General features: G+C 45.5%; 1 protein-coding gene across 1 annotated transcript in view; it reads left to right on the top strand.

Annotated features, from left to right (window-relative positions):
• LOC147034451 (katanin p60 ATPase-containing subunit A-like 1) overlaps positions 1 to 27,780 on the top strand; it is a 68,163-nt gene that overhangs the window by 8,851 nt on the left and 31,532 nt on the right. Inside the window, exons 2-4 of the mRNA XM_085883579.1 lie at positions 6,471 to 6,652; positions 18,302 to 18,459; positions 18,742 to 18,931. Coding sequence (XP_085739705.1) covers positions 6,491 to 6,652; positions 18,302 to 18,459; positions 18,742 to 18,931 — 510 coding nt within the window. The 5' untranslated portion in view covers positions 6,471 to 6,490. The remainder of the gene's footprint in view (positions 1 to 6,470; positions 6,653 to 18,301; positions 18,460 to 18,741; positions 18,932 to 27,780) is intronic.

Genomic DNA, 27,780 nt, shown 5'->3' with positions numbered 1-27,780 from the left:
TGAAATTGGGTACGTTAAAACGGCACACAGAGACCACCGAAAGATGTTCATGGGGGAGTGGAGAGGGGAGGGGTAAGTGTGAGGGAAGGCAGCGCGATGGCAAGGGAAGGTAAGACAGCATGAGGGGAAGAGAATGCGGTGTGCGGAGAAGGGAAGGGCATGGAAGGCAGCATGAGGGGAAGGGAATCGAAGGCAGTGTGAGGGGAGGGGAAGGCAAGGGAAGGGCCGATAAAATGTGCCCAGATAGCAACATTTTCTTTTTAACCACCAAGTTTAATATAAAACCAGGCGGAAGCCTTTAAAAGCCACGCTATCGACCTGGCAAAGGCCTGTCTGCTTGCATGCATGCTCACACATGCAGCGACCTTTGCACCTCTCTGGTCAGTTCACTCTGAATCTGATTCGCACATGCTTCGTGATGGGGAAATAGTTTTAAATTCAAAACCAAGCTGTCAGTCCTTAACAGTCCCCTTAACAGAGAGGAAGGGGTGGGGAAGCAGGTGGAGGGGGGGGATGGGTGAGGGAGGGATGGGGAAGCAAGGGGGTGGGGTGAGAGAGATTCAGACAATAGGGGAAACATGGTATAAAGTAAAATTTCATATTTTCAGCTCGCCAGCCACTGCCCGACGCACCATATGACAAACTGCGACCAACGCAGACGAGTGGCCCCTGAACTTTGTTCAACTCAATCAATGCACAGTATTTAGTGAACTGCGAATCTTGTAGAGTGCTCCTCAAGTGGCTTAAGCACTCAAGGAAGCACTCCAACGGAACAGTTGATAAGGAACGGCTGGCTTGGCATGTGATTAGCGATCGCCGATCCGTCATTTAAACACTTTCCAGTCACTCGAAATGTCAAACTATGTCCGAATTCAACAAATTAAAAAAAAAAAAAATTTTTTTAGTCGTCGGAACTGCGGCTAATTGCAATTCTGGAGCTTAAATTTTGTAATTTGGCTCAGTTTAAGAGATTCTAGAGATTATGGCATGTGCAGAAATGAAATAAAGCCACCAATGCTGGCGTCTCACGGCGTTTATCAGGATTGAAATGTAACCAGCTGTCCGTAGGTATGATGATCAGGCATTCCATGATATGAGTGAGGAAAATGAAAAAAAAACAAAAAAACTTTTATCGTAAAGAAATCATTGCGGTCTGTTCTAAGTCGAGGTATTGTTGAGCAGGCCAAAAAATAATAATGGTGAATTAAGACCCCATCAAGGGGGAGCGAGGTGTCCGAGGATACGCATTGGGGTGCATCAAACGCCCCCTTTTTGCGAAAGTTTGAAAAACATAACGGCGATAGGACAGATGTGTTTGAATACATGAAAAAACATTTCTCACTTTTTTCAGAATTTTCGGTCATCATCTTGGGGGTCCACATCAGGGTCAAAGTTCAGGTACGCAGCTCCTGCGCATTTTTCAGAACAAGTGTTATTTTTCACTGTATGGTGATCAAAACTTGTATCTGGTGGTGAAATAATTCTGACATATCGATGTACTGCTCCTTTGGTGATGTTCCAGTGATATAGAGCCAATCAAATTATCCGGGAAATTTGCTGGAGAAGCGGGAAACTGGTGATTTTTTTTTCCCAGAAAAAAAACAACAAAATAGTAACAAATGCCTCGGTTCTGTCAAATTCATGGCTTTATTACCCAGAATTGTGTGTTCATATCAAGGTACTCATAGAATATCATTAATGATCAAGTTTTCAAGTGTTTCCGGAGATTCGGATTCTCTTTCCTGTCATTCTCAGTGACTTGTTGCACATTCTGAAAGTGTTCTTCAGACCTAGCTGCACCGAGACGGTCCGTTCCGAGTTTTATTAGACGTTCAGCCACATCATTAGTTACATTGAGTGCTTTGGTTTTAGATTTTGAATCCACATAGGCTGGAAGTGTTTCCCACTCACTCACTTCATACGTTAAGAATGAATCGTCCAGGTCAAGTTCTCTGAACACAAACCAAGAATCAACCGAGACAAAGTCAGAAAGGCTAGATGTCAAGTGAATGTCCTTGGGGAAGTGAGCCTTTCCGAAGTCTGTACCAAAGCGCCCAATAGGCAATAGTCCAAGTTCCTCTCTATCAGGCTTGACAGAGATGACACGGTCAGCCGTCTCCGTCTTCTTCTTTAAAATATTGTCCTTACATCCGAAACTCGCCACGCGGTCACTCATCATAGATTGTAGGAAGGCTTTATCCTCTTCATTCGTAATCAGTTGCTCTACATTTTTCGGCCATAAAACGAATGTTGTTTTCAAATCTTCTAATTCCTTATCTATCCTTTCTCTATCCTTTCCCGTTCCAGATGAGCGTCTCGATTTTGGTATTTCTCGTAGCTTAGCATTGGTACTAACTAATTTAATTATTTTGTCAGACGCACTTTAGGTGCGAACATTGGGATATGTCCTTTTTCATAAAAAGGTTCTAATTTTCCAAGTACTATTTTCGCGATAGCGGCTTTTGTGTAATTGTGATTGCATGCAAGGTCCTGATGATACTTGAAGCATCGGATGACTTGTTCCTTTGTTGGTAATGTCGTCCCTGTGATATTTGCGTCCTCTGCAGCAATCTTTCCTCCGAGTCCGAAGACTGCGCCGTCTCGCCTAGTTTCCATGTGAGATTCCTTCTGAAAGATCTAATGATTAGTAATAGTGAGGTTTCGCCTATTCATGCCAGTACGAAGGACAAAGTACGAGAGCGTGCCAGCATCACTCTAGTCCTTTCAACTAACCACTAGAACTGATAATGCAGGCAGTGTTTCTGCACTCATCACTCGGTAGTATGCAATAATTATCACCAGAGAAGTCAAATCATCTCGGAAAATCCTCCAAACTTTTACATTCATGATCTGCCACGTGTCAAATTCTCTGGGAAAACACAATTTCCGGGAAAAAAATACTATTTTCCAGGAAACTGCGCCAACAAATTACAAGCCAACCGTGTTACAAACATCACCAAAGGAGCAGTACATTGATATGTCAGAATTATTTCACCACCAGACACAAGTTTTGATCACCATACAGTGAAATATAACACTTGTTCTGAAAAATGTGCAGGAGCTGCGTACCTGAACTTTGACCCCGATGTGGACCCCCAAGATGATGACCGAAAATTCTGAAAAAAATGAGAAATGTTTTTTTCATGTATTCAAACACATAGCTGTCCTATCACCGTTGTGTTTTTCAAACTTTTGCAAAAAAGGGGGCGTTTGATGCACCCTAATACGCATGATAAAGGATATAATTAAATATTACCGTTAATTATCTTCAAAAGGTGTGTTTTAATTAATCTGAACACCCAATTTTTCTCATGCACTCCCTTGGAGTGCTGTTGATATGCATGCAAAGTTTCAGGCTGCGAGGTTTCATGGTTTTGGAGTTATGGAGGAGGCACACAGACGCACTGACTGACTGACACATTGTGACATTTATTAGTTTAGTTTGAAGTATTTCTTAAGGCCCGGTCACACCTTGACGTTTTAGCCAACGTATGCCGATTTTTGAATTTTTTTTTCTAAAACGCTGGCAAACGTTGAATACGTTATGGGTAAGTTTTGATAACATTAAGAGCACGCTGGCATACGTCGTAGTACGTTGCCATAAGTCGTTGTACGTTGGCTTTAAACGTTGTACTTTTCGGTTGTCCTCAAATTTTTTCATGCTTGAAATTTCACGACGTATGCCGGCGTATGACTCACACGTTCCGCTACGCTGTCCACAAGTTGTAGGCACGGTCTGCGATCGTTGACAGACGTCAACACATGCTACTTGTAAGTTAATCATAAGTTGAGACACGCCGAGGTAATGTTTAGCGTACCCGAAACTTATTTCTAACCTATGATTAATGTGTTGTTGGCACGTTACGCGATCGTTGCCACACGTCGACAGACGTTACTTTTAAGTTACTCATAGGCTGAAAGACGTCGGTATAATGGATCGTCCTTGCGTCAGCGTCCACGGCCACGGCCAGGACACTTATTTGCAGCATTCTTCAAACTTTTCTTCGGCATGACGAGGATGTTCACACTTTGATGTCTAGCTTGGCTATGATTCCAATTGTCTATCGGCAGCGTCTATTTAAAATAGTCGAGTTTGAGCGTTTTAACACGTTCAGAAGAAACGCTTCAAATTTCCAAACCCCAGCGTCAAAAAAAACAAAAAAAACAAAAAAAAAAAAAAACAAAGGCGAATGACAGCAATTTAAATCGTTCATTGTAAACAATGAAACTAGCTGAGTGGTACCATTTAAAAGTCGTTGAGTGTAAAAAAATCCAATTGTTGAGCGCAAGCGTCTACTTTCAATAGTGGAGATGCAGCCATTTAAATCGTTGAGTGGCAGCCTATGAACCTACCCGTGGACACGCGGACGCAAGGACGATCCATCATAACCCACACCCTCCCCCTCACACCCACCTACTACTGCCAACATGAACAAACTACTACTAATACTCATACTAACACTGATACTGATACTGATACTGTTACTGCTGACATGGACATCAACTCAAAAAGGAACTCGAAAACACTGTTGGGTTCCCCTTTTATGAACACCATTTTTATATACCAATTCCCAAAACCGCTGGGAACACGTCTTTATATGGCAGTTGTAAGCGAGAAACACATTCATTTTTTTTTTTTTTGTCGACCGGAAGACGTCATTGGAATACGTCTACATACGTCGATGTGTGTTGGGACTACGTAAAGAATTGGTTCAAAGCACGTCAAACATAAGTTAGAAATAAGTTTCGCGTAAAAAAGACATTACCGCGACGTGTTTCGACTTATGAGTAGCTTATAAGTAGCCTTTGTGGACGTGTGTAAGCGTCCACATATCGTGTGTAAAACTTATCCCCATCGCATGCGGAACGTGTGTCATACGCCGAGTACGTCGTAAAATTTTGAACATGTTCAAAATTTCTTGACGTACTCTACTTACTACGACTTATGATAGCGTATTTAGCGTTGTACTCACGTATACCAAACTTACCCATACCGTATTCGAAGTGCCCCCAACGTTTTAGACACACTTTTTCTTAGGTCGGCATACGCTGGCAAGATCGCCAAGGTGTGACCGCGATGTTGTCACTTCCATTTCTACGGCAGTTATGATTCGAATCGTTTTGCGTCAGCCTTTTAATAGGCTACGTCACGACATCGTCGGCGATGCGTGCAACGCGCTATGCCTGAGTTAGACTATCGTTGGGCATCGGTTGTGTAGGCCGACAACAGGTTCAGCATTCGTTGGTATAAGTTATTTATAACACAACAAAACGTTCTGTGTAGTTACCAATGCGTTACACATAAGACCAAGTCGCTATGAATACGTCCGAATCTTTAAAAAAAAACATCAAAAGTTCAACGTAAGCCAGCGTTTTACATAAATTTTAACACGTTGCCATCGCTGGCTAAAACGTCAAGGTGTGACCGGGCCTTTATTGAAGTGCATGCCTATTGAGGAAAAAATGTTAAAATGGGGGAATTGTTTCGTTGACCATATTTTGGCAGTTCGTTTCGAATGAAGTAGATGTAGTCTGTTTTGGGGGGTTCTTTTGCAGAGATGGCGTGCATCAAGTCACCTGTGAAGACTGAATGTGTCCCTGGCAATTTGCCTCGTATGGTGTCCTTTAGGACCATGGACTGAGTAAAACCATTGCAATATATCCGTTGGGCTGTCAGCTCGTACACTTAAATGGACAATTTTCTATGTCCTGTTTGCAACCTCATGGAAAACCTGCTGTCCTTTTGGCTTGTCCACAAGATGATCCAGTTGTTTTTCTTTTTTTTTTAAGTTTTTACAAAAAGAAAAAGAATGAAGGCAGCTTTTAGACACTCTGCTACTTTTTAAGACTAAGACAATGCCTATTTCATTATTTTGTTCTTATCTGACTAGTATTGCAGGACCAACATTGGTAGGACCTGCAACGGTGTTTCCCCATTTTGAATGAGTCCTAAAATTGCAATCGCTGCTGTTGCTCTAATCCTATTTTCTTCCAATCTGGTTGATTAATTACCACTAGGGTTTGCATTTGCATGCACATTATCACATTTTTATCTACATATTACACAGGTGCAAGGAGTGTGTTGTAAATTGAGAATGGGTGAGAATGCCGTACCCTTACAGTGTAGTGTTCCTATTGGATGTATCATCTGCTCAGTCATCTCTTTGAGGCTTTGTGTAACCTCGAAAATGCAACATTTTTGCAAAAAAAAATGTCTTTAAATCTATCTTTGGAGATGCATCGTTTACCAATTCACCCACGTATTTATAATGTACAGAACAAAAAGTTGTTTTGTTTGGCGTCACAGCGATGGGGAGGTATCATTCGCCTTCATCCCGAACGCAGGTTCCCTGCTGTTGTATTCACGCCCTTGCACTTGTTCCTTTGAACATTGAGACGTGACAGAACCGGTTCATTAGTGCCTTTGTGAATGAGAATTGGCCAAACCTCTCCCTGTGTCTTGTGATCAGGGTCGCTCGGTGCTGCGGCAATGAGTCTGGCTGAAATAGATGAGAACGTGAAACTGGCGCGTGAATTTGCCCTACTGGGGGTTTACGACACGGCGCTCGTCTATTACCAGGGTGTCGTGCAGCAGATTTCCACCTACACAGCGAGCCTGCGTGAGCCAGCAAGCTGGAAGTGCATGAATGAGGTTGGTTTACTCTTTTGGAAGCCTCTTAAATTATAACAAATTTCATATTTATTACTTTTATATGTCACAAAATGATATAGAGCATGAACAATGAGCAGCTAAATATAGCAAAATAAGTACTTTTTAATTTTTGGCCCATTGTTACTCCCCTTTGTTCTACCGTTCCTTTATAGCTTTGACCTCCTGTGTTTGAAATTCGCGATTAGTAGCGCCTTTTTGGTGTGTCTGTTGAATGCTTAAATTGTTCATCTCGGGAATGCATTGCGTTGATCTCTCGAATCAAACTGAGGCGACCGCTCGTGGATGATTGAGTGTTCAATACCCCGGAACTAAGATTGCAGCAATCTGAAGGCATGTTTTGGATCATTTGTATATGCCCGATATATATATATATATATATATATATATATATATATATATATATATATATATATATATATATATATATATATATATATATATATATATATAATTGTGGTTGAGGAAATTCGCAAACCACCATTCAGGTCCCGTAGGTGAGATATCTCTGTAAGTATATGTGTAGTTAGCCCCAAACCCGTTGTTTAGAGGGAATAAATGTGATTAATTCGGGCTGCGACCCTTCAAGATAGCTGTTTTTCTGTTCTATCTTTATTTTGAACCAACCACGTCTCAACCGCCATCACACAACAACCACCAACCGCAACGCCGCTTCACAACAACAACAACGCCAACAGCCACGACCTTTACCGTCACAACTCGCTCTCGCAATCATCGCATCACCGCCATTCCAAGCGTCACCGTGGCCAGGGACCGCCACTTTAGACCCTCCACCGCCTTCACCTCTCCTTCTGCGGCCATTCCCGCGCCGCTTGTGAACGCCGAGCGTCGGGCTGTCCTGGCCTCGTACAGGGCGCGCGCTGAGCCGCGGGTACAAAGAGCGGCCTTTCCGAGGGGAAGTCGGATCAGGAATGATTCACGCCCACTTCTGATCCGTCCAATCATTAAGAGCGGGGCGATTTGGCCCCGCCTCCAGGCGCGTCGGAGTAGAATCGGTGTATGCAAATTCGAGGATCAGGAATGATTCACGCCCACTTTTCCTCCGTCCAATGGGCGAGCGTGGCTCCGCCCCCGAGCCGGTCCTGATCCGAAAATCTGCATATGGTTTCTCCTGTCGCACTATAAAGCGCCGAGCATGGGGCGAATTGAGTCAGTTAAGAGGTTCTGTTTCGGGCTCGAGTTGGGAAGAGTTTCTGTTTCGGGCTCGAGTTGGAGAGTTGTGGCGGCGGCGAATTCAGCAGAGAAGAGTTTCTGTTTCGGGCTCGAGTGAGAGAAGAGTTTCTGTTTCGGGCTCGAGAGAGTAAGAGTTTCTGTTTCGGGCTCGAGTTGGAGAAAGTTTCTGTTTCGGGCTCGGGCGATTTGTGGCGGCGGCGAAGTGTGGCAGCAGCAGCCAAGACGGGTCTGGAGCAGAGTCGGTCTGTCGGGGTTCGGAGTCTGTCGGGGAGCTGCAGAGAGGAGAAGCCGGGAACGCGGTCAAGGGTGCAGTGGAGTCGCTCGTCGCGGGACCCAAGCAAGCCAGCTATCCTCTTTCCCCAGAGCATCAACAACCCCCCCTGTTTCCCCCCCGCGCTGAGATAGTGCGAAAAGGGGGGGCCCCGTTCCCACCCCATTCCAGGCAGTGCCAGCGAGGCCCACGGAGGAGCGCGGAGTCGGGGCGCCGCCGCCATTTTGCGGCTCATCACAAGACGGGTAGGCTCGACGCGGTCTCGCCACAGACGACGTCTGCCCCCTTGTAGTTGAGAGTGGCCCTTTTCTTTTGATTTTGAGTATATGTGTTGGCGGCGCCGTCTGTAAAGTAAAACTGTGTAAGTGTTGCCGTGTGCTCGCGTAGTCGGTAGTAGATCTGCATTGTGTTTCTTTTGTTGCATTTGCTTTTGGTGCATAATTGTTGTGTTTCTTTTACATTTGCTTTTGGTGCATAATTGTTGTAATTGTATATGTGTGCTTTCCGTTTGCCGCGGAATAAATGTGCCTCATGTTGAACTGTTTTTCCCGTTTCGCTTCGTCTTTTCTTTAATTGAATCTCCATCTTACTTCACGTAAAGGGTTGGTCGTGGGCTAAATACACCCAATAATTAATCGGAACCGTCGAGGTTGACGATAACACCGCTTGTTATCCCGATAGTACGGAACGGGTCGCTTAAAGTGGCCCGTGTCCGAAGTCGACCTGCGGCGAGGTGCGATCGCCCGGTCTACCCTCCGTGTGGGTACTTAGGTAGGTCGAATTTGGCGAACAACCCTATCCCACGCGGGGGGGGGGGGGCGATTGGCACGATCGTGGTGAGGCCGAAAGGCCCACCCGTGACTAGTTCCCGGCGTTAGTCCGAGAGGGTCACGACGGAATTGTCCGTCCGGTGGGCGACGTGCCGCGATTCGAGTTCCGTGGCCGCTCGCACGCCGGCGGTCGCGAATTCGCAACAATATATATATATATATATATATATATATATATATATATATATATATATATATATATATATATATATATTTATGTATTATGTGATACCGGTCGTCCGTCCGTCTGTCTCTGTCTGTCTGTCCATCTGTTCCTGTCCGCACTCTAACTCCCAAAGTTTTCAACTTTCACGTTTCATATTTGGTGCATAGGTACAGACTATGGAGACGGTGTGTCGTGACATACATTCGTCATCTAAAGTGGTTGCCATGGCAACCAGGATGCTGTTTTCCTTGTAGTCGCACAATTCTGTATATACCTTCTTGTTCGGGCGTATATTGTGCTCACTTGAGCTCTTGTTAAAATTTATGATAGTCACTCTTCATTGGTACAAATGTACCAATCGTTTTTGTTAATTTGTCTCGTTTTTTTTTTGCCTTTCTTCAGGTAATCTTTGTGTGCATCATTATGATTTGGTCACGATTGCCAAAATGGTGGTGGCATCTGAAATGTATGCAAGTACCCTTGAAATCCAAAGGAGAGAGATCGTTAAAGGGGAACCCAAACACAGAAAAGATTTATTCCTCCACTGATGAAGTCGCTGGTGGCATTATGTTTTCAGGTTTTCCGTACGTCCATACGTCCGTCCATGCTAATTTTCCCTGTTTTCTCTGCAAATGCTTACCTGATTGCCACAAATTTTATCACCAAAGATGTGACTACTCATGCAGAATGTTTGAATGATAATTATGTCAGAGGTCACATTGTGGCAGCCATGTTGGAAAAAAAGGAAAAACTTTTGACCTCTGTATTTCCGAAACCCTCCATGGAAAAAATTGAAACTTGGCATGTGTGAACTACTTCTTATGGGAAACAAGTGTTTTTGTTTGTTTGTTTTTTGATGTCATCATTGGCTTCATTATGACTTCATAATTGCATATGTCGAACGCTTTATCTGATCAGTATTAACATTTTTGAGGCTCATCTCGGGCTAAATTGTATGGGGGTTGGGGGTGGGGGGGGGGAGAATGATAACATCAACAGTCATGTAGTTCGGCAGCCATATTGTTTTTAACATAAAAACCTTCAAAAATCTTCTTTAAAACGTCTAAACAGATAGAGGCGAAACTTTCCAGGTATGACCGCCTATCCATGAGAAACAAAAAGTTCTGCACCTATGATGTAGTTCCCATGGTTTGGCAGCTATGTTTTTGTCTTTTCAATAAAACTTTAAAAATCTTCTTCTCCAGAATGGCTCGACAGATTGAGGGGAAACTTCATCCACATGCTCCCCAAGCTTTGGGGGTACCAGGGTGTTCACAAATAATTAATGGTCACATGGTATGGCAGTCATATTGGATTGAACAAAAATCTTTAAAATAATTATTTCTTTTGAACCGCTTCATCAATAGACATGAAGCATCAGTTATGATCGAGTAGTCATGGAGAATATATGTTTTAAATTTAAACCTGATTGGGCACATGGTCTGGCAGGCAGAATTATGTAATATGTTGAATCTGGTTTCAGGCATTTAAATCAAACTCGGTAAAAGTATTATTGTGGGCCGGGGGGGTCGGTGGCGAGAACGACCGTTGGGTGGGGAAGTTTACGTTGTCTCCCACCAAACTCCCCGGAATTTATAGGCTGTCGCTCCGGATAACTCCGAAGCCGGCGGGTCGATTAATCGACCGTGAAACGCCAATATCTCGACCGTGTGGCGTAGGGTTAATTGTCCAGATCCAATATACCTCAGTCACCACGCAGTCTTGGCTCCTGGGGATTCACGCCCTCGGAACGTCTGGCCGAACCGGATCACTCTACCAGTTACGGTAGAGTATCAACTTCCACCTACCAACTCCGGCTCGGATGCAGTCGAGCGGGCCTGCCCAGGACGTTCTGGCTACGATGTACCGATTACCGGGGATGAAACCCCGTCTAAACTCGGATACGAACCATGCTGGACCAATATATGGAGGGACAGAAATGGACTGGGAACATTTCTCATAAATTTATTAACAGCAAATGAAAGACAAGAGAAGCGAGACATAAAGCGAATATTCAATGTAAGTATTTACAATGAATGGGCAAAAAAAAAACCACTAATGCAGTTCTACTTACAAGACGGGCCCAACACACTCAGACACGCACATAAATGAAAAGAAACCCCAAGGTGCTTTATTCAACCCTCCAGCCGATGAGTGAGACGAGCTGGGGGTCAGAGTTTGGCTTGTACCTGGTCGTCGGAGGGAAGGCATGCTCCGCGATGCGGCACCTGACAAAGGTCATTGGTCCGATCCCCAGTCGCACGTGGGGGACTCGAGGCTCATGGCGGAGTTCAGGTGGTGAATAGTCAGGGTCGCTCTGTCCTTCCTTGTAAAGGGCCAGCAGAGACACGTTCGCCGCCTCGATGGCCCTCTGCTCAACCCTCGTGACAGCAAAAACCCTTCGTCCACAGAACTCCTCTTGCACTGAACTCTCTTGCACTGAACTCTTCGTGCCATCGCCAACGACACTGACCACGACACACGAAATTCCGTCCACACCACTCCCGTTTTTCCACCACTCTTCTGGCACTGCACAGGGGCTATATCTCCTCCCACACGGGGTGGGGCCTTGGCAAGAATCACCTCGCTGTCCGTCCTTCATTGGCCTACGACCGCACCATTCCGAGGAGGAGCCGTGGCCCCTGCTCGGTAGCCCCGAATATTTCTCGTGGCTTCTCTCGTGCAGAGAGTAACAGGATCTGCCCTGAGAAAATGGTCGTACCAGAGGAGTTTGTCTGTGGGGATGGAGCGTGATGGGCTGGTTGGGTCGCGCAGATGGGATGGTAGATGGCTGATGTAATAACCTAACAAAAGATTTTTTTCACAACGCACGTTTTCGAGTCTCCCACGAGACAAAAAGGAAAGGGACCTATCTCACACGTACTTAACGGAATAACTGACTTTTGGGACCTGTATGTTGAATACAAATGGTTTCCAGATCTGTAACAGTATGTGTAATGATGCAATAATGTCGGTGGAGGCATATCTGGTGGTGTTGCGATGTAGAAGTGCCCTTCTAGTTTTTTTCTGAAAAAAAATTGAAAATCATTAATCACAGTCTAATTTGAAGGGATTTTTTTTCCCCCAATCTCAAAGTGTCCAAAAAAATCCCTAGATTGTTGATTTTTGATTTCTCCAGTAACATCACACCCTGAAGCCTTTTTCATCCGAACGACAGCTTCACGTGGAGGAATAGTGCAGGTTGAGCGTGGATTCAGATACTGATTCCACTTTAATTACCAACTCTGATGGTTCTCAGAATGTGGAAAGTGATCAGTGAGATTTTGAAGAAACTATTGGACACAAAATTAGTGATGGAAACGCTTTCGGGGGAATTGTGGAGCCATATCATTTTGAGCCTTGTGCGAGTGATTCGGATGAAGGTGGAAGGAAGTGAGGAAGTGAGTGAGGTGTGCAAACGGATCTGTCATCCCTTTCTTTGGAAGTGAGGGTGTGAATCCCAGTGAAATCCATTGCAGAATGAAAATGCAACATGGTGATGCATGCTTATCACTGCAGCAGGTGTATGACTGGGACAGGAAGTTTAAAAGTGGAGTTCTTTCAGTTCTGGTGTGAGTTGTCAAGGCACCCACCTTGCAGACACTTTGCGGAACCCAGCACATTGTGAATGATATGGTGTGCTGAACCGTGGCTAATGTTCAATTGGGAGACCACTTCATCCAGCGTAATGTGATGGTTTTCCCTTGGCACGCGCTCAATTCCTGCAACCATTTCTGGTGTGTCGGCTGTGTGAGGCCGGCCCGAGCGAGCAGCATCATATCATTTACCTGTGCCACACTGGACACTCCACTTTTATTTTTGTGATTCCATGGGACTGAAATCTGAACCTGCAAAAATTAGTTTTGTTGTTTCGTTTCTCTCTCCTTAATTTCCTTCCAAAATTTTGTCCTTTTTGCTTTTTCAGTTATCCTGTTCCCCCTCACTTCAAAAAAAAATAATTTTAAAACCTCAAAAACTTTCACTCCAAAACACTATCTTATTCTGCCTTCTATTTGCACTTCCTGTACATCTCTCCTTTTCCTCTATAATTTTCTCAATATCTTCATTGACAAACTGCTTCTTTCTTTTGCCTTTGAAAGCTTTTGAAAACTATTAAAATGCTTTACTTTCCCTATTTTTCTGGCATCAGCATACCACGTGCTGTTCTTTATCACTATATATTCTTCTTTTTCTTCCCTGCCTCTTTTGTGTCTCTCCCTGGCTATTGTCTCCTCTGATTTCATGGGCTTGAACCCTGCTCTGGTGGCAGAGTTGTTCATTACATCAATAACTCAATTTCTTACTGTCCGTGCACTGATCTGACACCTCCCAAACCAAAGGTATACATTTGGCTGTGACGTCCCCTATGCTCCCACCTCTTGTTCTTCTGTGTGTTGTACCGTCCTCCAAACAGTGACGACTCCATCTACATCTCTCTCAGACAACATGGACCAACTTTTAACCACTCATCCCAACTCTCTCTTCCTCATTTGTGGTGATTTAACTTGCCACCATGCAACTTGGCTGGTTGTTGGTACCTCTCACACCAGCCATGGCACTTCGACGAAGGACTTTTGTGACTCCATGGGACTGACTCGATCTGTGAACCTTCCAACCCAGATTTCTCCCAATAGCAAATCCTCCCTTCTGGACTTGATGATCACAAACTTTCCCAAAAATATCTCCTGCTCTTCCTTTGCTCCAATTTGTGCATCTAATCATATGCTTGTGAGAGCCAACATCTCTATTCTCAGTTGCCTCAATGCCGGCGAGTCTGCCATTTCACTCAGGCAGATTGGCAGGGACTGCAAGCAGCCATCTCTCTTCAAGACTGTTCTCCCATATCTCCTGCTCCTGATGTTAACTCAGGCTGGGAATTCTTCGACAGAAACCTGCTCTCTCTCATGCACTGATTCATCCCAGCTGTCTTCAGTTATCCTACCCTTCTTCCTGCCCCGGTACACTTAATGTTGTGGTGAGGCAGTTGCTCTGAAACAACTTGCTTTCTCTTCCCAAAAGGCAAATCTGACTGAAAGCAATCTCAGTATATTCCAAAAAGCCCACAAGTGTATCTCCACTCGCAGAAGAGCCAGAAAACATCTGTCCAACCTCAAGTTTGAACTATCAAACTTATTTCCCTCCTCTAAAACCCAATGGCACCTTGTTAAGTCTGTCTCTGGTGTATGCTTCCCTTCCATCCCTCCTCCCTATTCAAATGGCACCACAGCTGAATCTGCTTGTGAAAAGGCTGAATGCTTCAATTCTGTTTGTTTCCAAATGTTGTTTCTGTAACCCCTTTGCTCTCTGTGCTCACCTGACTCAGGCATACCCAACTGCTCCTGGACTCTGTGTCTTTTGTACCTGAGAAGGTGGAGAAGTTTCAGGAAATCCTCAACTCTGATTCTGCAACTGAATAGGACATCTTCCTTCTACTTGGGAATCAGCCAACATCACTGCATTACAATAAAAAGGTGCAAAAACAGATTCCCTTGACTACAGGCCTATCAGATTACTTCCAGTCATCAGCAAGGTCATGGAATCCATCATCACCAATGATATGAAATCCTTCCTTTACTCCAACAACCTCATCTCATATCACCAATTTGGATTCAGATGAGGTCACTCCACCTTGGACATGCTGCTCCTACTCACCCAACAATGGATGGATGCCCTCAATGTCAGACGTGATATCAGAGCCGTGTCTCTGGACATATCTCATGGTTTGATATCATCTTGTATCCTGCCTTGCTCTCCAAACTCTCTGCCTGTGGAATGTAATGCCACCTCCACACATGATTTACCGACTTCCTCTCTTCTCGTCGCCAAAATGTGGCAGGCTGGAGTGCCCCAAGGCAATGTTCTGGGTCCAGTCCTTCCTGATCTTCATCAATGATCTCTCTGACCTCTGGAAAATCCCCTTTTTAGCTCGCCTGTTCGAAGAACAGAGAGCTATAGCGATACCCCCGGCGTGAGCGTGAGCGTGAAAATGTTAAATTTTTTGTATTACGGAAAAACTCCTCGACGGATTTCGACGAAACTTGGAGGGGGGGGTTAGGTATGGTCCAAGGATCATGCCATTAGATTTTGGACTTGGTCCCCCCCCCCCCAAAAAAAAAATTTGTTAGAGAAAAAATTTTTTTTTTTGCATTTCTAAATGTTTTAAGTGATTTCCAACCCCCCCAAAAAAATTGTTAGAGAAACTGTTGACTGTTGACATATTTAATGAATTAGGTACATTAAATATGTCAACAAACTGTTGACATATTTAAGGAATAAGATATAAGGTTCACTTGAGTGACCCAGCAGTATTGGCGGCGGAGGTTTTGCACTCTCCCGAGTGATCATATGCCCCGATATATATATATATATATATATATATATATATATATATATATATATATATATATGTATATATATATATATATATATATATATATATATATATATATATATATATATATATATATATATATATATATATATATATATATATATATATATATATATATATATCGGGGCGTATTATGCGATTCCGTCCGTCTGTCTGTCTGTCTGTCTGTCTGTCTGTCTGTCTGTCTGTCTGTCTGTCTGTCTGTCTGTCTGTCTCTGTCTGTCTGTCTCTGTCTGTCTGTCTGTCTGTCTGTCTGTCTGTCTGTCTGTCTGTCTGTCTGTCCGTCCGTCCGTTCCGGTCCGCACTCTAACTCCCAAAGTTTTCAACTTTCACGTTTCATATTTGGTACATAGGTACAGACTGTGGAGATGGTGTGTCATGACATACGTTCGTCATCTAAAGTGGTTGCCATGGCAACCAGGATGCTGTTTTCCATGTAGTTGCACAATTCTGTATATACCTTCTTGTTAGGGCATATATTGTGCTCACTTGCGCTCTTGTTACTGATTACAATATACAAATACATATATTGCTTTATAATTATACTTCACTGCAATGCTTCATGAAAAATATTAATTATTGGACTCGTCTTTTAAAAACGATAAATGTATAAACAGGCGAGCATTGGGTGGCTTTGACACAAACTCTGGTTCTATTTACTGATGACTACACTGCTATGACATCCCTCATCCTTCAGACAGGCAGGCTGCAGCCTCTTCACTTTCTTCTGACCTTGACAAAATCATAAGCTTGTCAATCACTTGGAATATGTTTTTCAATCCTGACAAACCTCACTCTCTCATTATCTCTCTCCGAAAGGACTGTCTGACAAACCCTATCTACTTTCTTGACAATCCTGTTGAGGAAATTCAGTCACTCAAACTCCTGGGTCACACTATCAGCCATGATCTTTCTTGGACAAACCATATTTCAAAGTTGGCCTTCAAATCCAGTCGCTGACTTGGCATCCTCCGTCGGTCAAAGTCCTTCCTTGGCATACTTTAACTTCTATCTACATACAATGGCTTCATCTGTGGCTTGATGGAATACTTCTCCTTGTTTTGGGCTGACTCCTGTGCCTCACACCTTGCTCTGCTTGACTCCGTGGAATGCAACTCCTTTAACATTATGAGAAACTCCCACGATTGAAGCTGAGGCGTTGGGCCTATCACTTTGCCATCGCAGACACGTTGGTGGTCTCTTTGTCTTTTTCCGCCTCCTTCCTGGTGTTGCACCCTCTGCTCTTTCTGTGCTTTGTCCTGCCCAGGTTTCTGCAGAGCACCATAGTCCACAATCAACCCCCTTCTGGTGAAACTCCCAAAATCCAGGACCACTGCTTATCTCCACTCATTTGTACCTTTTTTTTTTTCCCCTGCCTGTTGAAGCAACTTCCACATTCTTTTCAATGTCATTCTTCCCTCCAGGTCTTCAAGACAGCTGTTCACCACCATCTCAGATCATCCCCAATCCAAAACCATGATCTTTTCTACCCTTGTTAACCTCCCCGACCTACACCCACAAGCTCTCCTCCTTCAACATTTGCAGTTTTTTTTCTTCTTGAGAGTTTCCCTCTGTATCCATCCTGTTCACCCTATGTGTCCTTTCCTGCCTCCCCCCCTTGCACTACCACTTGCATTACTACCTCCGCTACTGAAGGTGGCCAGAAGTAAAGTTTTCACCCCTATCTGTTTGTCTGTGAACAGGATATCTCAAATGATTCTTCACCATTGAGAAATAGGTCTAAAACGATATATAGCACGATATCTCCAAAAGTTGAGGACGGATTCGGCCGAAACTTGGTGGACATGTTGGGTGTGTGGCAAAGACGAATTTATTTGATTTTTGTGAAGATCCAAATCCTGATCTGGATGCGAGAATTATTTAATTATTGAAGTATTCTTCACCATTGACAAATTGGGGCAAAAATGATACATAGAACGATGTTTCAAAAATGTATTGATTGGGCCCGATATGTTCTCGTGGATCAGCCATTACGTGGCGGAGGTATGCGGTCTATCGAGTGCCCTTCTAGTTTTGTCCTGTTGTGTTCTGATCTGTTCGATGTTCTCGTTCCTCCAAGAGTGTTGACTCGAAATACAAAAAACAGAAATTGATTGAACTGCCCATCACAGTTATGGTGTATACTTTGGAGGGTGTTCCTTGATGGCTCCCAACATGTTCAAGAGGTTTCTTTTTCAATTTAAAATGATAACTGGTATTTCATTATTTTCAAAATGGGCACACAAAGGCCACACAAATGAGGTGATTGCATAACATCCCCAAAACACTTTGCTCAGCAGTATTTGTTTTTTCTTTCATATTCCCCTTCTTTCACAAAGTTGCATCCAAGCTTGATATTCTCTTGCACACCATGATGACGTCATGTAACACCAAAACTTTAGCAATTGTCGTATATTGCATCCACTGCATTCATTTATTTTTGGGAAATTACTGAGTTCCTTTGAGAGGTTTTGTACCTCATTTGATTTTCACTTTACTCTTTTATAATGTAGTGCTCACTCAAAAATAATTCTTGACAAGTTGGTCCTCAAGCAATTTCAGGTGAGTTGTCCACATTTGATCAAATATGGTTGCTACAAAACCATAGCCTGATTGTTCCTCGAGTGAGATGAGGTACATTGTGATTGAGAATAAGGATGTTGTTTGAATTGGGTGAAGTTGCAATTTGTTTTTCAATTCTCACTCTCACTCTCTTTCTCTTTCTCTTTCTCTCTCACTCTCTCTTTCTCCCCTTCTCCCCTTCTCCTTGTATGTACAGCTACGTGTGGAGCTTTGTCAAGAATGCAAGCACGTAAAGGACATTATAAAGACAACCTCAAACTTTAAGATTGACAATTTTCCTGCCCCAGGCCAGGAGCAGGAAGAGCCCACACGAGATCCAGATGTCTGGCCTGCACCCACACCACCTGAAAGCAGGTGCACAGTTTGTATATGTGCTCTCAGCGCATCGGGATCATATTTGTTATGCACACAAATAATGTATGGTAGACTTCACACACTACATCCCCCCCTCCCCTTCCCTCCCCACCTTGACCTCATGTGTAGTAGTAATTACATGGCCCCATAATGAGATGTTTGTTTCACATGTGTTGATGAACAAATATGATGCAATGGACTCTTTCCTTGTAACCTGATTACATTATGCATCTTTTGAAGAGTCATGCTTTTGCTATTTTCTTGTGCTGCTTTCCTGCATAGGCAATCTCCAAGTGCAATTCGTGCTGCGGTTGGAGATGTACGTAATGCAGGCCGCCGTGAAGCCAAGGGTCAGCGACGTGATGGGTTCCCCAGGCCTGCTGCACGGCCCTCTCCCCAAGCAAAAGGAGAGCGTCTGAAAGCTGCTGCTGCTCGCGATAATAGGTCCAAAGGCAAGGACGCCGATAACAAGGTACAATTTATGCCATTGTATTTCGACTACATTTTAATTCTGAATGAAGATTATTTTAAATAGTTGTTGATAACATTGATGTTATTCAATTGATTGTTTTCACAACGTGCTCTTTTGTTTTGGAATATTTGATTTGCGAGATGTCAAAAGGCAAGGATTTAGCTTTTTCCTGAAACTTGTTTTCCCACTTTTATATTGCAATTCCAGGTGCAAATGTGGCATAACCGTCATTTTAAATGGGGTCCTACGTAGACCACCCCCACCAATTCTAATACCGCCAATTTGAATAGGCTCCGGCTTTTTTAATCTTGAGCTATTTCTTCTTCCATAAAGTATTATGGAAATTGAACTGCACATCCATTTATGTGTATTGCTTTAACTGCATGTTATATTTGATGATGGTCAACTTGGAGCTTCCATAAACATGTGATGACGATGGACGTATGAGCACAAAATTTTACGTGGTAAAATGAAAAGGAGATCGGAGATCAAGCTATTATGGAGGATGGCAATGGATAAATGTTTCCGCTGGGTGTACCAAGATAGAGCCCGGACTGCTCATTCATTGACTCTATTAGCTTCAAAGCTTGCTGCCCTTTCAATGCAGCCCATGATTGTCGACATCAGCCATATTGAATATTTTTTCCAAATAAATCGGTGACTCTTCGGTTGAAATGAAGCATTGAGAGCTGTTCCATATGGTTATCTTGTGAATTTTGTTGTATGGCCAGAAGTTTTTTTTTTTTTGTTTTTTTTTGGGACGTTTTTTAATGAATGTTACTGGATGTGACTTATCATAGGTGCTTGCTTTTTCAATGGCAATTTGTTCCCAAGTGCCAATCCTGGAGCGGTGAAGCTGGATGGACCAAACTGGCAAAATAACTTCCTCAAAATAGGTTCACTACATAACTCATGAGAAATTAACTGTGCGCAAGGTTTCTGGCACAATGGAGGTGCTCAGTCTTCGACTGGCTTTTTCGGTGGGTGCTTTCCACCTAAAAGTTAGAGATAGATAGACAGATGCATAACTGATTGTAAGGCACAGAAGCTCAAGAGAATGAATTTCTTTCAGCGGTTGATTGTGCAAATAGTTTGTGTGCTTGATGATCCTTCCAGTGAAACATGGTGAAAATGTGAGATTTTCCTGCTTTAAAATCCTGTCCCAAGTGTAAGGTTCCTGAGGTGGGTGAATAAGTTGCATATTCTAAGAGGCAGTTGATTCAAGGGTCTAAGGTTTGGACAGAGATTGATTGGTTGGGCACATGAGCTTTGGACGCACCACTTGGATGAAACATTCCAATTTTTCTTGAGCAGAATCGGCTTTGTATTTAAACGACTGGAAGAGATTGTGGAGGAGCGCACACACACCAGAGACAGACTTAATGTGCCACCACCCGGACTTTGAACGGCCTTGAAGCTCGCAAGATGTTTTTTTTTTTTTTTTTTTTTTTTTTTTTGTATACCTTGGTCGAGGCTCGTATGAGAGCTAACACACAACTCACAGCAAGGAGGCATGAGACAAGAGGGGCGGGAGTGGAAGGGACAAAACAGTGGGGAACAGACACATTAGGTGAACTGTGGAAGGGAGAGGGATGGGGATGGGACGGGGAACATGGCGAAGAGAAGATGGACATTACAGGGACTTTCAGGAAGGAAAGCAGGAGAATTGAAGGAAGTGGGCTTGGGTGGATTATCGGGGGTAGAAAAGATCGAGGATTTGGATGGGGGATGATAAGAGGTGGTGGTGAACAGCTGTTTTGAAAGCCTGGAGGGAAGAATGGGAAAGAATAGAGTGAGGAAGTTTATTCCAAAGGCGGGAAAAAGAGGAATGAAAGAGTGAAGATGAGCAGTGATTCGTGATTTTGGTAGTTTTACCAGAAGGGGTTGTTGGCGGACCTTGAGCGCCCTGTGGAAATGTGGTTGGGACAAATCGCAGAGAGAGCAGGGGGCAAGGCTGGAGAGGAGTCGGTAGAAGACAGAAAGACCACCGACCAACCTGCGGTGATTGAGTGAGAGGCCCAAAGACTCAGCTTCATTGCGGGAGATGCCAATGATCTTAAAAGCCCTGGTTTCGACAGCGTGAAGCCGAGAAAGGTGGGAGGCAGGAGCACCAGCCCAGAGGGGAGAGCAGTACTCCATCAGGCTACGGACAAAAGCTTTGTAAGTAGTCAGGAGCTCAAGAGGGCCGAGGAAGGACTTTGCACGACGGAGGATTCCCAGTCGGCGACTGGCTTTTGAGGCAAGGTTGGAACTGTGACTTTCCCAGGAAAGGTCATGGCAGATAGTGAGACCCAGAAGCTTGAAAGAAAAGACTTCTTCCAGAGGATTGTTGAGAAAGTGGATGGGGGGGTTTTCTAAACGGTCCTTTCGAAGAGACATAGTGAGAGTGTGAGATTTGTGTGGATTGAAAGACATGTTCCACGTGTTGGACCAGTTTGTGATTTTATCCAGATCTGCAGTGAGCGAAGAAGCTGCTGCTTGCCGGTCTGAGGGATGACAGATGGTACGGCAGAGGGTGGAGTCATCGGCAAAGAGAAATAGAGGATTTTCCAGAGAGTCCGAGAGATCATTGATGAAAACCAGAAAAAGAACAGGGCCCAGAACGCTACCTTGAGGAACTCCAGCCTGCACAGGAAGAGGGGATGAAAGAACTCCATTTAGGGCCACACGTTGACTGCGACAGGAGAGGAAGTCTGCGAGCCATGAGTGGAGATGGCCTTGAATACCATGGGAAGAGAGTTTGGTGAGTAGGGCAGGGTGCCAGACTGTGTCAAAAGCACGTGATATGTCCAGGGATACGGCTCGGATTTCCTGTCTGGCATTGAGGACCTCCATCCATTGATGGGAGAGCAGTAGCAGCATATCCAGGGTAGAGTGACCTGGTCTGAAACCAAATTGATGATTGGAAATCAAGCCATTGGAGAAGAGGAAGGATTTCATGTCTGAAGCGATGATGGATTCCATAACCTTGCTGATGATTGGGAGAAGGCTGATTGGTCTGTAGTTACAGGGATCTGTTTTTGCACCTTTTTATGCAGGGCAGTGATGTTAGCAGATTTCCAAGCAGATGGCAGATGACCTTGGGAAAATGAGAGGGTGAATAGAACAGAGAGAGGGTGAGCAAGAGCAGAAGAGCAGGCTTTGAGGACACGTGGGCTGATGCCGTCTGGACCGGTTGCAGAATCTGACTCGAGGTTTGAAAGCAAGCTCTCCACCTTGTCAGGAGAAAAGGATACAGAGTCCAGGGACAGTTGGGTGCGACTGGGTAAAGTGGGTAGAGATAGTGATGGGTTTGGGACACAAGATTTAGCTGCAAACACCGAGTTTAGACATTCAGCTTTATCACGTGTGGAATCAGCAGTGCGGCCATTTGAGGTAAGGGAGGGGATGGAGGGGGAACATACACCAGAAACAGATTTGATTAAACGCCACCAGGATTTTGAGGAGGGAGAGAGGTTTGAGAGTTCAGACTTGAGATGAGAAAGATGTTGTTTTCTGGCTCTCCTGAGGGTAGATACACACTTGTTCCGAGCTTTGTGGAAAGAACTGAGATTGCCCTCAGTTGGGTTTGCTTTCCATGAGGCAAAGGCAAGTTGTTTCAGGACAACTGCCTCGCCACAAGCTTCAGTAAACCAAGGGCGGGAGGAAGGGTAAGACAACTGAACACGAGAGGGGATAAATCTGTGCATGAGGGAGAGCAAGTTTCTTTGAAAGAATTCCCAGGATGAGTTGATGTTTGAGAAAGTAGTGATAGGAGACCAGTCTGTAAGTTTGATGGCTGCTCGGAGACCCTGCCAGTCGGCTTGAGTGAAATGCCAGACTCGACGGCGGTGAGGTGGTTCTCTGATAACAGCCAGAGAGATGTCCACTTTAACAAGGACGTGGTCAGAAGAACCAATTGGAGCGAAGGAAGAGCAGCAGATATTGTCAGGGAAATTTGTCAAAATCAGATCCAGAAGAGATGGAGTACCATTGGTTGAGATCCGCGTCGGGAAGTTGACCGATTGAGTCAGTCCCAATGAGTCACAGAAAGCTTTTGCTGATGTCCCATGGCAGGTGAGAGAGGTACCCACACCTAGCCAACTGGCGTGATGACAATTGAAGTCGCCACATAAGAGGAAGAGAGAGTTTGGATGAGAAGATAGAAGATGGTCCATGTTTTCGGAGAGTGAGGTGTAGATGGAGTCATCACTGTTCGGTGGACGGTACAGTACACATATAAACATGAGGTGGGAGTGGAGGGGAAGCCGAAGCCAGAGGTATTCCTGAGGGTGTGGGGGAGTGAGAGCAGTGCAGGGAGAGTGAGGAATAGAGTCTTTGATGAAGAGAGCAACACCTCCACCAGGACGAGGCTCAGGTCTGTCATACCGTAAGAAGGAGTAACCAGGGAGAGATACTTGGGAGTCAGACACGTCTTGGGAGAGGAAAGTTTCTGTTAGGCAGATAATGTCTGGTTTGTCAGTGGCAACCTGTAGGGAAAGATCTGAAAGGTTTGAGCGAAGGCCCCGGATATTTGAGGTCCACACTTTTAATGAAGAGGTAGGGGAGGAGGCTTTGGGTGCAGGAGGCGGAGGGGGTGGGGGAGGGTAGGACGAGGGACGAGGGGGAGGTAAGGAGGGTTGCTGAAGGAGTGTGGGGTATTGCAGAATAGCGAGGGGAGGGGCCCGAATGAGGAGGAGAAAAGGCTCTGTGGTGCTGGGAGAGAGGGGGGACAAGAGACAAGGAAGATGGCAGTTGAGGATTTGAGGAGGTGGAGTGAAGAGATGGAGGTGAGAGGGCAGTGGAGGGAGGCAGGTTGTTGGATGAGAGGGGGGCAACTTAGAGAAGGAAGAGTGAGGGGGATGAAAGGTGGGAGAAAGGTGAGGGGGAATTTTTGAAAGAGGTGAGAGGGAGGCTTGGAGGGAGAAGAGTGGGATGGTTGCTTTGAGAGTGAGAGTGAGGGGTGAGGGGGTGAGTTGGCACTGAAGTTGGAAAAAAGAATGGTTGATGGAAAGCAAGCATCCATGGCAAACTGTGGTTTTTAAAAGTTTTAGGTCAGAGATGCGATTTAACACAATTCTTGATGGATGCAATGAAGGCGAATTCAGAGCATGGAGAGAAGAAGCGCTGTAATAGTTGGATTTTTAGGCAAGGAATGAAGGAGAGGTCGAAATGAGAGCAGTCTGTTAAAATAGCAGAAGAGTAGTGCATTGTGAAACAGTAAAGAGTACCACATGTGTGAGAGAGGAAGATGAAGCATTATGAGATCGTTTTTGTTGTTAATATTAATGTATGAGAGAGTTCAACAGATTAGGTCATGGAAGTGTAAAAAAAAAAAGAAATCGAGGAAGACGAGGAGGAAGTTAAGAGGAAGAAGAAGTAGCAGAATCGGGAGAAGGTGAGCGTGTTGTTGTTGTTGTTGTTGTTGGGTATATATATATATATATATATATATATATATATATATATATATTTTTTTTTGAGATAAGAAAGAGATTAGTTGGGAGAATGGGGGATGTTTGGAAAGTGGGGAGGATGAAAATTGAAGGTAATGGGGAGGATAGAAATTGAAGGTAATGGGGAGAAAAAACAAACAACAACAAAAAAAAAAAACGATCGAACACCGAGTGGAACCGGTAGGCCTCAAGCCTAAGACTAGGCCTCAAACACCAAGTAAGAACGTCGACATAAATACTCACAAAATAGCACGATTTTTGAAACAAAACCGAACTAGGAACACACATTAACATGTAGGTGAGAAAATTAAACAGTTAAAACGGGACAAATAACAACCGGAACTTAACTTTGAGAACATCAGCAGGGAGCCCCGAAGGAGACCTCTTGCCGCTCAAAACCGGAACCGGAAGATGTTTTCTCACTTTCCTGAGGATGGATACTTTTTTTGTGAGTCTTGATGTAAGGTTTCCCTCAGATGAGTTCTTCTGTCAGTTTTCCATCTAGACCCATGATGCGACTCAGCCAAGTCATGCTTACCAAGATGGAACCAGTCACATGACTACAAGCTCATGGTGGCTACACGTTTGACTGGTTATGTGTGTTTTACTTATTTTCAGTTCAGTGATAACATATTGTTGTGGTTGACGAAATTCACAAACCACCATTCAGGTCCCTTAGGTGAGATATCTCTGTAAGTATATGTGTAGTTAGGCCCAAACCCGTTGTCTAGAGGGAATAAATGTCATTCATGTGGGCTGCGACTCTTCAGGATAGCCGTTTTTCTTTTACTATCGTTATTTTGGACCAGCCGCCATTACTACCACCACCAACCACGTCTCAACAGCCATCACAACAACAACCACCAACCACAACGCCGCTTCACAACAACAACCACCAACCACAACGCCGCTTCACAACAACAGCCACGACCTTTACCGTCACAACTCGCCACCATCGCATCACCGTCATTCCCACGCCACTTGTGGGCGCCGATGCTGGACTCGTGCGGGGCGCGCACCGAGCAGCGTGTTCAGAGACATCACGGACTTTCCGCAGAAAACGGATCAAAAACGACTCACGCCCACTTTTGTTCCGTCCAATCGGCGAGCTGGGGCGATTTGGCCCCGCCTCCAGGGCATTGGAGTGAGGACGCTATATGCAAATTCATGGATCAAAAAGCATTCACGCCCACTTTTCCTCGGTCCAATGGGGAGCCAGTTAGAGAGGTGAAGGGTCGGAGGCAGAGGGTCAAGGGTGAAAGAGCGAAGCCACGGGGCTTATATAAACGGCTGCGTTCATCAGTAAGGAGTAGTTGTGCGGAGTTCAAGAGAGTCGTCGGTGGAGCTGGAAAGAAGTGGGAGAAGTCAAGAGTGAAGAGTTGGGACGAGCCAAGAGAGGAGACGGAGAGGGCGAGTAGACGGAGCTGTGGAGAGGTGACGGCGGCGAAGGCGGACGAGGGGGTGCTCGCGTCGGTGCCGGGAGCTGCACAGGGAGAGGCCAGCAACGCGCCCGAGGTCGAGGAGGAGACGCTCGCCGCGGGACCCGAGACAGGGTGATATCCTCCTTCCCCCGAGCATCAGCAACCCCCTCCTGTTTCCCCCCGCGCTGAGATAGTGCGACAAAGGGGGCCCCTTTCCCACCCCCTACCAGACACTGTCCGCGAGGCCCGCGGAGTTGAGGCACCACCGCCGCTCCACGTCTCATCATCAGACGGGTAGGCCCGACACGGTCTCAGCCCCAGGCCCGCCTCATCCTGGAGGGTGGTTCTCTTTTCTTTTGCTTTGGGAATATGTGTTGTCGGCGCCGTCTGTGAAGTAAAATTGTATAAGTGTTGCCGTGTGCCCGGTAGTCGGTTAGATCTGCATTGTTGCATTTGCTTTTTGTGTAATATTGCATTGTCTTCTTCTTTTACATGTGCTTTTGGTGGAATTGTATATGTGTGCTTTCCGTTCATCGCGGAATAAATGTGCTTATTGTTGAACTGTTTTCCCGCTTCGCTTCGTCTTTTCCTCTATTGAATCTCCATCTTGCTTCACGTAAAGGGTTGGTCGTGGGCTAAAATGCCCGATAATTAATCGAACCGTCGAGGCCGACGAATAACACCGCTCGGTTATCCCGATAGTACGGAACGGGTCGCTTAAAGTGGCCCGTGTCCGAAGTCGACCTGCGGCGAGGTGCGATCGCCCGGTCTACCTTCCGTGTGGGTACTTAGGTAGGTCGAATTTGGCGAGCAACCCTATCCCACGCGGGGGCCGATTGGTACGATCGCGGTGAGACCGAAAGGTCCACCCGTGACTAGTTCCCGGCGTTAGTCCGAGAGGGTCACGACTGGATTGTCCGTCCGGTGGGCGACGTGCCGCGATTCGAGTTACGTGGCCGTCCGCACGCCGGCGGGCGCGAATCCGCAACACTGGTGTCAGGTCGTGCGATATAAACCCATCGCCCTCCTCGCGGCACTGGTATCGGAGAACGGGAAAACGGGCTCTCCTGTCTCCAATTAAATTCACGGGAATCGGTCCAGGGGTGAGAGGAGCGACCCCCGATTCCCTCCAAATTACGAGCGAGTTAAATTAACCCTTTAAGAGAAGCAAGATGGCGTCTCAAGGCGAGCGGGAGCCGGGGGTATTAGAAATGGATGTAGAATGTGTAGGATCCATGGCTCAGGATGAAATCCCCGTGCAGGAAATGTTGGTTGTACAGGAAAACGAACTCGCCCAACTGAACCCAGAGCCCGAAATGGGTGCGGCAGCGGCCGCGGTGTATGACACCCAAGCGCACCCGACATGGCCCAGCTAATCACCATGCTGGCAAAGATGGATGCGAATGCACAAAAGATGAATGCGGATATGAAAAAAGAAATGAAAGAGCTGCGGGGTGAGACGCAGAACATGGGCCGATGCCTGCAGGCGGGCATGAAGGCCGTGAGCAGGGAACTAAAAATGGCGACTCCATGTGTAGGAACGAACGAGCTGGGAGGGGGTGCAACGGCTGACAGGCCCGCGGTGGAGGCGGGTGAAAAAATAATTCGGGGGGCGTGTTGGGCGAGGGTCGTGACTGTGACCGAAAGGGAAAAATTAAATGGGGAGACCAAAACGTGTGAGACGAGACACGAGGTGACGACAAGGGAAATAATAGTTGAGACAAGGGAGGTAAAGGGTGAAGAGGTGACCGAGTTGGCAGAGACACGGGAGATGGGAACGATAGAGGGAAGACTACACGATGAAGACGGGGTAAGTGACGCACACACACACACGGAGGTAGTGGAGGATAATGAGGGTGAGCTGGTGGACTGGGTGGAGGCCCGGTGCGAGCAGCGGGATAGCCTCCTCCAGGAACGAGGGGAGGGAGTATGCCCCCTTGAGGCGAGTCACGACCAGGTGAGTTCGGTCGTGCTTTGCGAGGTCGAGGGGACG

Source organism: Eptatretus burgeri, chromosome 1 (assembly GCF_056783735.1).
Source record: "Eptatretus burgeri isolate ZD-2024b chromosome 1, Ebu_testis_v1, whole genome shotgun sequence".
NCBI lineage: Eukaryota > Metazoa > Chordata > Myxini > Myxiniformes > Myxinidae > Eptatretus > Eptatretus burgeri.
This window is presented reverse-complemented; position numbering and strand designations above follow the sequence as displayed.